General features: G+C 32.1%; 1 protein-coding gene across 1 annotated transcript; it reads right to left on the reverse strand.

Annotated features, from left to right (window-relative positions):
• Positions 1-1,387: 1,387 nt before the first annotated feature.
• LOC129216247 (acyl carrier protein, mitochondrial-like) lies at positions 1,388-11,156 on the reverse strand. The gene is made up of 4 exons (XM_054850445.1): positions 10,848-11,156; positions 8,315-8,443; positions 6,563-6,757; positions 1,388-1,610 (listed from the first exon to the last, which is right to left on the reverse strand). Exons 1-3 carry the CDS (start codon positions 11,019-11,021, stop codon positions 6,572-6,574), a joined length of 489 nt encoding a protein of 162 aa, XP_054706420.1. The 5' UTR covers positions 11,022-11,156; the 3' UTR covers positions 1,388-1,610; positions 6,563-6,571.
• Positions 11,157-11,189: the final 33 nt, after the last annotated feature.

Consider the following 11,189-nt stretch of genomic DNA (forward strand, 5'->3'; position numbering starts at 1 on the left):
AATGGTTTTTGAAAGAATTCAAGCAATAAAGAAACTTTTTATACTTTTTCAAGGCTTTCAAGCACTTGGAAAATGAACTCTTTTTTTTCAGGAACTTTTCAAGGGCGTAAAATTTACGAACATATGCGCCTGTAAAAAAAAAAAAATGGCGCATGAGCCACGAGATTACTTCCGAATTCATTTGCAAAAAAAGGGGTGGTTCATAATAGCGTTACTATTACAGTCAACGCGCGATAACTCTAAGTCCCAAGGGACCGGCTAAAACGTTCCAAGTTATGGGAAGTTTCCACAACAGTCTCAAGAGCTTGGGATCCAATGAAAACTTTGAGATAAAGGATTAATCCAGTTATCGAGATCCGAAAGTTCATTCGTTATTGCAAACGTAAGGCTGAAATTTCGAGAAATATCGGTAGCACCCTGCTCCGCGATTCGACGTCTAACTCCTCCTCCAAATCTTTTTTATGGATTTCCATCTTGCAGCGGTTTAAGGAGGAGTTATGAAGTCAATCTGAAGCAAAATAAAAACGGGAAAGTCAGGTTAAGGCGCCGCGGACGCGTGTTTGGGTGTACAGTATTTTCTAACGTAATGGAAAATTTTTAAAATCTGATTTTTAAGTAAAAACAGTATAAAAGCGAACTAATCGGACCAAAATGTTAAAAAGCGGTCTAAAGCGGACTTAATTCTAAAAAACGGACTTTGGCGGGGAAAAGCGGACCATTTGGGAGCCCTGCACGGGGGATTTTTTTTACAAAACCCCAGATATTTTTTTACAAAATTCCAATTCCTGTAAAATCCCTTTTTAGGGAATCTTGTCGTTTTCATGAAGATTCAGGAGATACATCAAAATTTGGCAGCCTCCTAAAGAAATTGGGAGAGTTGGCAGTTACGTATACCAGGACCCTGGAGCCAGAGTTGGACTGATTTTGAGGTAAAGCAGTCGGAGTTAGGAGTCGAAGGTTTGAAATTTCAAGAGTCCGTCATTGTGTTTCAAAGTCTGCAACTCTCCCCGTACTTGCGAAGTTGAACTGATTTTGGGGTAAAGGAAACGGAGTGGAAGACTAAAATTCCCAGAATCGGAGTCTCATTTTTCCTTAGACTCCACAGCCCTGACATAAACAGTACAGCATATATAATTTCAAATTGCCAATAAGAACTACTTTTCTAAAGCCCCCCCCCTCCCCCAAGTTGTTCTCTTGTAGTCCAGTTATTAAATGACCAGTAGTACAAGTCATAGTTGTATTTTCCAAGAAGCGAAAATTGAAGAAAAGTGGGAGAGAACCTAGGAAAAACAGAAGACAAAATTAGTAAAAAGTAAAGAATTGTGAATCAGAGGCAACTTTTCCCCACCTGGACTAGATAATATGGGTTATTTTAAGATATAAAATATTAAGCAAAAACTACAATTCATTTATTTTCATTCAACATTATATATCTACAGAAATAATTTCACAAAGGAAACTAAAATGAATTAGAACAATGGGCAATTTAGTCTTCTCGTGAAAATACAGCAGTCTTGTTGATTCCAGAACAATCAATTTCATAAATGCATTTATGGCAAAATGAATAAGCTGATGAAATTTTGAAATTTAGTATCACAAATTGAGGCATCCTAAAAGAGAGAAAAAAAAGTAAACATCATATTGATAGATACTCATATACAAAATCGATTTCAACTTAATTTTTCTAAACTTCTGAAACTAACAAAAATACTGAATACATTTTAAATGTCACAATATCAATAATATTTGTAACTTAAATACAGGGGTTGGACAAAATAATATGAACACTTTACAACTTTGTAAACATATAGAATAACTAAAAAACTAGTGAGCAAATGCTCCCAAAAACTTCACACAAAAAAAATTTATTTAAAAAAAAATATATTTATGAAGTTAGGAATCATCCTAAATAAAATCTATTACAAATTTAAATGTGTATTATTTTTTAAACATTTGTTTTGCTGTGATAAACTTATGTGTGTAGTTTCATAAAAATATTGAATTCATTAAATTTTGAGATGGTCAAGTTGAGAATAATTTCTAACTCTCTCTAGGTTGATTTCACATGGAATGACCGAAATAAAAGTTTTTAAACATGTAAGCTCAAAAAGAAAAGCTTAAAACCAGGCACTGCTGTTCCAACTTAAGAAAAAAAAAACATATAATGAATTTGGACTTAAATAATGAACTTAAAATTAAATTCAAAAATGTAAATGTACAAGTTTTAAAAAACTGCAAATGAATAACTTAAATTAGGGGGGAAATCCAGAAGTAATTTTGTGAAAGGGTTAACGGAGGATAAAAAAGTAGCTTTGTTTCAAAAACATTATTCAAGTTCAGTTTTCATTAAAAAATGTTTTCTAGTATTCCTTAAAGCCATTTAATCTAAATTAAAGTACAGAAAAGAATGTACTAAATTACTTCTAATAAGGATGTACTATGTATTTTTAAATATTTGGAACCAATTCATTACTTAACTCTATACATAATTTCACCATGCAGTAATAATGAATGGAAAACTATAGATGTTGCAGTAATTATAACACAAGACAAGGTAATTAAAGGGACTTACACATTTGTGTTTAGTTCATAAATTTATTTATTATTTTTCCCATTCAGAATGTTACTGATCCTCTCTCTCTCAGCGGAATAGCCAAGGATTTATTCGACTACTGATTTATAAATTAAACAACTTAAAGCATAGATTAATAAACTATTATTTAACTTTTAATTAGAAACAAGCGAGTTAAAAAACTGACCAGATACCAGATAGTTACTATATATTGCCCAAATGAAAAGTGGACAAGTGCAATAACATCAGAATGAATGATTCAATTAGAGCGTCACTGCACAAGTACAGTTGGCTCTCTGTTTAACGATGCTCTATTTAACAACGGCTTTTCACGGCACAGATGGTCCACTATAGTTTTAAAAGCATTCTATTTAAGGACGCTTTCTACTGAAGGACGATTTTTTGTGGTCCCTTGAAAGTTGTTAAACAGAGAGTCAACTGTATATAAAGGGTGGTATGAGGTATGCATCTCAAATGCCGTTCAGCAGTTAAACCTGTTTGCAGTAGAGGTAATTGTACAAAAGGAAAGTCGGGCTATCCATTGATGCGTCCAGATTGAAAAGCGCGGTAATACGGTTATGGTTAAGAGTGGCAAACGACATCGGATCTGCCAAGACTGGGCCAAGCAAACATTATGATCACCAATGATTCCATTGCCTTCATTAATGAAACGATATGAGCTAATCGAAACATTACAGGACCCGTGAAATCAGTGACAAATTCAACCTGAGTAAAGGAACGGCTCACACTATCATCAACAAAGATCATCCCAGGAAACCCAGACGACCCTAAACAAATTTTCCGTTGGGAAGTTTTGGAGCACCCCCGTATAGTCCGAACTTCTCAACCTGTGACTTCCACATCTTTGGGCCACTTAAGCGAGCATTACAGGGGAACATTTCCATTTAGACGATGAAGTGAAGGATGCCGTGCAGGACTTCTTCTCAGGAATCAGCCTCGATCTTTATAGAGAAGGCATCGATCTGCTGCTGCAATGCTGGGACCTGTGCTTCAACACCCATGACGATTTATTTTGATTTGCATTAAAAGTATTATTTTTATTAAACCTGTCCACTTTTCATTTGGGTAACCCTAATATATATAAATGGTCAGGGTTTGAAAATATGATATTTTCCAAAATATTGAAAATACCCGATATTTTGATACATATCTAATATTGTTAAACAGTAAAAACAAAATAGTAAATGCATCTTCAAGCCACTCTTTTCTTATATTATCATTACAATACGTAGACTTCAAATAAAGGTTTTTCATTATTTATGTCCAATATTTGATTTTAGATTTTTATCAATTTTAATAAAGTTAATGAAAAAATAAGTATCAAAAATATTAAAACATCATGATATTTTCGAAATAAATATGGGATATATATCGTGATATATTGACTGATATATATATTGTTGAACCTTGTATACGGTGCATTTCTAATTACAATTTTATAACATGTTTGCAATTTGCTATTTTTATTACAATATTTTTTGAAGATATTGATAAAGGAGTTTAAAAACATGTATTATATATATATATATATATATATATATATATATATATATATATATATATATATATATAGACAATGTGTTGATATGCTGTCCCCCTCCCCCCAAGAAGTAATTTAAGTTACACAGTTGGATCATCAACTTATATCCCTAAGTTGAATTCTCATAAGTTTGAACATTTAAGCCTTGGAATTTTCTTTTCCCTATCTTAAAATTAGTGTTTTTCTCCATAAACACTAAGCACACTGTTTCGGCCCCATTTTAATAATGGGGAAGAATTCCCTGATGGAAGGTCACTGTGACTTTCCAAAAATTTCCTAATGCTGCAAATTTGGCCACAGTATTGCAATACATTTTTAAATAATTTTACTTTTAATGATGCTAATATCTCCTATCAGATGTAAGTATATGTGCATAGTTGTATTTATAAAGGATTTTATTCTAGTCTGCATATTTATATGTACATTGCGTAAAATTATAAGATTCATTCAGTAAATTGAGAACTAACCCCTTACCAAAAAGTTAAGCTCATGGTGCTCTGGATTGGTTATACCAATGACTTTTAGCAGTGACAAATCTGTACCTCAGAGCCAGACTGTCGTAAATCGCATAATCGCTACTTAATAGAAGAGGGAAAAAACAATGGATTGGACTTGTGCACTTTGTTATGGTACACTGGTAATGTAAATTATTAAATATATGGTTTGATGCAAAATAAGATTCTACACACAATCAATTAATAAACGGAAAATCGTAATTTTCGGACTTACGCTAGTCCAGCTCTGAAGTACAGAAATATAATTTCAACTATCCTGACAGCACTAAGCTCAAAAATTACAATCAGTGTTCAGCAAGAAACATTAATTTTAAGCTTAGGAATGGAAAAGCAATGTGAATCATTTCTATTTTGAAAGTTTGTTCAGAAAATTTTCATATTTAGAACTGAACTACATTTATTTTGAAAAGTATAAGCTGAATTCAGCGATTCCCAAAACGCAAGTTTATATAGGTTTTTCAATCAAGGGACTGTATGAAAAAGAGCATAAATGAAAAAAACGTATAATAGGTACACATTAATATGTGTTGGACCCGGCAGGGACCAATTTAAAAACGTATACAGTCAATTCGTGATAACTCGAATGTTACTATAACTCGCAGTTTTTTATCAAGTCCCGACCCCTTTGTCTTTAATCCCATGCTAATTATTCTCAATATCTCAAAGTTAACTTCCTTTAACTCGAAGTTTTTTCAAAGATGACTCGAAATTTATTTCTAAAGAACGAAAAAAAAAACAGAAAGAAGGCAGTATAAGAGAGAAATTAATTCACCTTCACTTGCAATTCCTGTCCACTAGACCTCTAAAGCAAGAACAGCAGCTGTTGAGCCAATGTGGGATAAAGGAGTTACATGTGTGGAAATGAGTAAGCTTGTTTTGTTTTATTGAAGTGGTTTTCCTTTTAATATGTCGAAAACTGAAACTATTGGTAAGTCGAACTTCCGATAAGTCGAAGTTTTTCACTGGTCCTGTTAGATTCGAGTTATTGCAAATTGACTGTACATGATAAAAAAGTACAAAAGACCAGGGTTCAAAAATATCATATTAGTTTCGAAAATATCCGATATTTTTAACCAGCACATCTTCAAAATAGTAACTTTATCCTCAAATCACTCTTTAATTTCTTAAATTATAACTACAATATGTAGACTTAAAATTAATGTTTCTTTCATTATTTATATCTAATATTTCATTTTACATTTTTATCAATTTTAATAAAGTTAATTTAGCATTAGTCTTTTCACTCGTTTTTCTTCTGTGAGCTACTTTTACACTTATATGATTCAGAAATAAAAAAGTATGCATTAGTCTGAGCACAGACATTCTTTTTTTTCTGACCCAAGTTTAATATTTAATTAGGCACTTTTAATGTGAACTGTTACAAAACTAATATTTTTATGAATATAAAATGAAAAAGGAATATTATATTACTTTGCTACATTAATGATGTATTAAGATATCATAAAAATATAGTACATAACTGTTTTTTTTTTTAAATAATAAATGAACAATATTAGTATGATTAATATAATTTTTACACTGAAAATGTTGTTGAAAAAATAAATATCAAAAATATCAAAACATTTCCAAAATAAATATTGGATATGTATCGTGATATATATCGTCTGATAAATATCAGCAAACCCTGCAAAAGACAAACGTATTAACGGTGCTTAACTGTATATCAGCTTTTATTCATTTTAATGCAGAGATCCATGTGAAACAATTGAATCAAAATGAGGAAAAAATGATTATGATATCACTTGATATGTTAGTGTATTAATATTCTACTTAACATCAACTACTTTCTACTTTCAAAAATTATAACTTTATCAAACATAAAAAAGGTAAAATGACAATAATGATGACAAGAAGAAAAATCAGATTTGTAAAATATGCATGAAAATATATTACCTCGGGTAACTATTGTTTTACATTTGATTGTTCCTTATTGACTATGTATTCTACAATATCTTTGGGCCTTAAAAGCTTCTCTGCATCTGCATCAGAAATTTCAAAATTGAAATCATCTTCAATATTCATAATTAATTCCACATGATCTAAGCTGTCTAAACCCAAGTCATTCATGAAATGTGACTCCAGAGTTACCTAAAAAGAAAAAAAGCACATAAAACTTGGTTTTAATATATCGTCGCCTCAGAGCAACATAAGACATCTAATCCCGGGAATAACACTAAGATACCCTAGTGTTGCTCTGAGGCAACGATATCTAACATACATAAAAAGTAATGCATTACAACACAGTATATAAATTTGTACATATACGTGCCCCCACCCCTTATGTTTAAAAATATAATTTTTCAGTTTTCAAAAGCATTAGTTTCAATTGGGAACTATTTAACATATAGGTTTCCAAAATTAAGACACATTTTTGTTTTAACACTTTCTCAAGATCCAGCTGTATTCATGTAGAGTTTTTTTTCTTTTAAGGCATTTTCTACGCACCACAGTATTTCATTAAATCTTTAGAGAAAATAAAGTATGGCCTATAGGTAAGGTAAATAATAATACAGACTCACATGCACCACACAGATTTGCTGTAAGCATTCGCATTACATGAAAATTGTTAATTAATGTCAATATGAAACATTGACTATCTTCAAAATGTGTAACTAAATTAATAAAAAAAGTTAACCTTTTGCTGGATACATGATGGAAAGCAAAAGGCAATGCATTGATAAAAATGTTGCCTATTCACTGTGCAGAGTTTCCCATACTTGCAGATGCTTTTGAGTTTTGTGCGTAGAACACAGATACATTACATTTTTATCTTACTATGGGTACAGCCATTCTGATTCAATAAACTCAACTATTCTGTGGGTAAACTTTAATGAAATCAACAAATTGAAGTCAGTTCACTCAGCTTGCAGTCGGAAGTTTTCAACATGAAGTAGAAAAAATTAAAGATTTTCACTCCCACACAAAGCTGAAAGAATTCAAAAAAAAAGTCTTAAAACACAGAGGGCAAAATATCAAAGATTTCCCTTAAGGTGAAAGAACTATCTTTGCATTTTTTTTTTCTGATTTGATAAGGAATTATTGCTTTAGCATCACAATTTACACTTATTAAAAAGGGAAATTTCACTCAATAAAAAAAAAAACACAACTACGGTGAAACCTTAATATTTGACACCTCAAGGGACAAGAAAACATGTCGAGCGAATAACCAACTTACAAGTAGTTATTCATATAGCAAATCAATTTCAGTAAAAGATTTTTTTTCTTTTTTTAAAGGGCAATTTTCTTTTTTTTGGGGGGGGGGGGGGGTTCTCTTGTATGGGGTTTTTAAACTCATTTTGGGGGGCTCTTGTTCTTAGGTAGTGCTCCAAAACAGTTGAGGGAGTGTGCGATTGCCCCTGGGGGGGGGGAGCGATGCAGTATCACCATAATTTAAAATAAAACATGTAGCAATGAGAAAAATGATCATCATCCTAATGATGTGAAAATAAAACATTTTAATGGCAAGATGATTCTAATACCATGAAAGTACATTGTTCACAGCATTATGCTTTGTAAAGCTTTGCCTTTTGCTATGAAAATTAATGTTTGCTCACCCAGATAAGTATAACAAAATGCAAATTTAAATAAAATGTCAAACTTTAAATGTATTGTAACAAAATTAAAGATTTCATACATTACAATTACCTTATCTGAAGGAATTTTATCAAATGTTTTACAGACATCCATAACCTTTTCAGTGATTTCTTCTCTTGAAAGTTTCTTATCATCACTAAATGCTCTGAATGTTAAACAAGTATTAGAAGGTACAAATACCTAAAATAAATCATGGAGGAATAAGCTTTTGCATTCAATGTATACATACACACATATATTGCACAGGGCGACTCTGAATAAACTTTTAAAAGATGAATTCGAAAAAACTAAAAAATACATAAGTTTTCTTTATTTTAAACGTCAAATGCAACAAAACAACTAATTTAATCAGTTGTGTGTAACAACCAGATACAAAGATCAAATGAACAGAATTCTACCGAGTCTTGTATAAGGAGGTAAGAAGGGCAACCGCCCCTCACTTTCAAAAGTAAAGGGGCCATGCCCCCCTCACTATTCAGAATAAAAAGTTAACGATTGATTGGAAAATGATTTCTAGCTGATTGAATTGATATATTTCACGAAAATAAAAGCCAAAAATTTGAAATAGCGAGCTTTTCTCCAGTTATTTCATAATAGAGCTTAGAATTAGAAGGCGACAGTCTACAGTGGCCATCCTTCTGAATTCTGAGGCCATATTCTACATTATTAGAAGTCATATAATCATTAATATTAAAATTAAAAATTGTAGCACAGTTTTAAAGAAAGCTTTTGGCTTTTGGAGCCCTGCCCCCTAACCATTTATACCTCTTTTGACACCCCCCCCCCCTTTTTTTTTGCGCGCCAGCCGCCTATGCTACTGATGCTATAAAAAGTCAGGGGTCGATCCAGCGCCAAATTGGGGCCGCTTTGCGGCCCCTTCACAAAATTCCGCATGGCAAAAGCGGCTTCATTCACAAAATTCCGCGTCGCAGAAACGGCCCCACTCACAAAGTTCCCCATTGCAAAAGCGGCCCCATTCACAAAATTCCGCGTCGTAAAAGCAACCCCTTCACAAAAATTTATAAAAAGGCAGCCTTTTCACAATATTTTTTAGCCGCAAATGTGTACGCATCTACGCGGGAGCCTCTTCCACCTTCCCCCATCTTATCTTTTTGCTTGCTGCGTGAGGTGTTTTTGCTTGAGAGCGTCAGAGGGGGACGGGAGAGGGACACTTGTGATTGGTAGCTTGTTTTCAGGAAAATCCTAAATTTTACTTTGATTACGCAATATATATTTAGTATTAATTTGTGTTGAGTTTCAAAATCCAATTCTAAAATAACTTTACTTAAAATAAAATTATTTTACATGCTGTTTTTATATTTTTATTTGTTTTGAAGATCTTGATTTCCTTACATCGGACATGGTAAACGAATTTTTCGCATTTTTGATGTTTACTGTACCTTGTTAAGAGGCAAACAAATAAAATTTCTTATGTATTTATTAACATCATTAAATTGCAAAGTTTTAAACGAAATACCTACTCTGTAAGAACGTCAAAAGTCAAAAAATTAAACGCTGAATGCTGGTGCAGTATTATTTTGGGTTTTAATTACTTTTAAGTTTTTCAAACACATACATGGAATCTTTAATGAGTATTTCACTTCTGTGTTAAGAAATATGTGATATCTTTGAGTCTGTTCATATTGTATTTATTAGGAGTTATCATTACGTTCAGCAGCATGTGCAATTTTCATTGCTCTTAAAGTATTTGAGAGGGGCAAACAGGAAATCTGTTGTGAGACTTTCACCTTAAGAAAGTGTGCCTTGCATATGTATATTTGTAAAAAGCAATAAATGTAATGTATGTGTCAAATTACGAATAAAATGTTAAGGGTCTTACTTCCCCCCTCCCCCAGCGCATTTTCTCTTGACAGCTTTCAGGTATTCTTCAAGAACTTGCAATCACCCCTGAAACCTGTCTAGGGCTTTTCTATAACGATACGACAGCTAAAAATGCTTTAATATAATCTTTTTCAAGAAAAAAATCACGAGAAGGTCTTTTTTACAAAAATAAAGAAAATTCACAAAAATATTTTGCTTTTTCACAAAAATAACGAAATTTCACAAAAATATTTTGCCTTTTCACAAAATGGGGACCCAAAAAGTAAAACCTGGATCGACCCCTGAAAGTCCAATGATGACTAAAAGTAGGCCTACGGGAGGGGAAAGAATAGCTAAAGTCAGACGATATATAGCATAAAGCTACAAAACGAAACTACTTTTTAGTGGATTATCTCTCAGATATGCGCCAGCTGGAGGGTTAAATTTCAAAATCTTCTACCCAAATTTTTTTTCAGACGACAAATCTGCTAATACAATAAATACTTCTGAAACGACTGATTCTATGTGAAAGAGCAGATGAGCCCAACTAATTTGAAAAATTTATTGCATGATGCATTGAAATGATTATCAAGACACTAGAACGTGAACCAGATAAGTAAACCGGCTTCTAGAAAATTAGTTTAAGATTGCTTAACAGTCAATATGTTTACGAGGAGAAAATACCATTAGTTATATAAAAATATAGTAATTTTAATATTTAACGTAATTTTGATTTAAAAACATGTATATCATTATCATTCACCTTATCGGAAAACAGTGCACTTTTAACAGGTTTACTTGCATATATGTTGACCACATTTGAACTTGATATTAGATAAGTTCTTGTTAGTGTTTTAGGAAAGCAATTAAATCTTTTACATGATATATTATTAAATTTTACAAATATTGGTCGCATTCGATGTAAAGCAGACGCCATGCTGAAGAAATGATGCACAAAACTTTCTTTTTGTTGCCATTGATTGGTCAGAGGTCACTTGAAAAAGAGCGAATTTATGTAGGAGTGTACATTTTATAATATTTTACATAAATAAGCTTTCAGTTTCATGAAGTAACAAATCTTAGGTTAATTTTACAACTCAAGTAT

The sequence above is a fragment of the Uloborus diversus genome, chromosome 2, assembly GCF_026930045.1.
Source record: "Uloborus diversus isolate 005 chromosome 2, Udiv.v.3.1, whole genome shotgun sequence".
NCBI lineage: Eukaryota > Metazoa > Arthropoda > Arachnida > Araneae > Uloboridae > Uloborus > Uloborus diversus.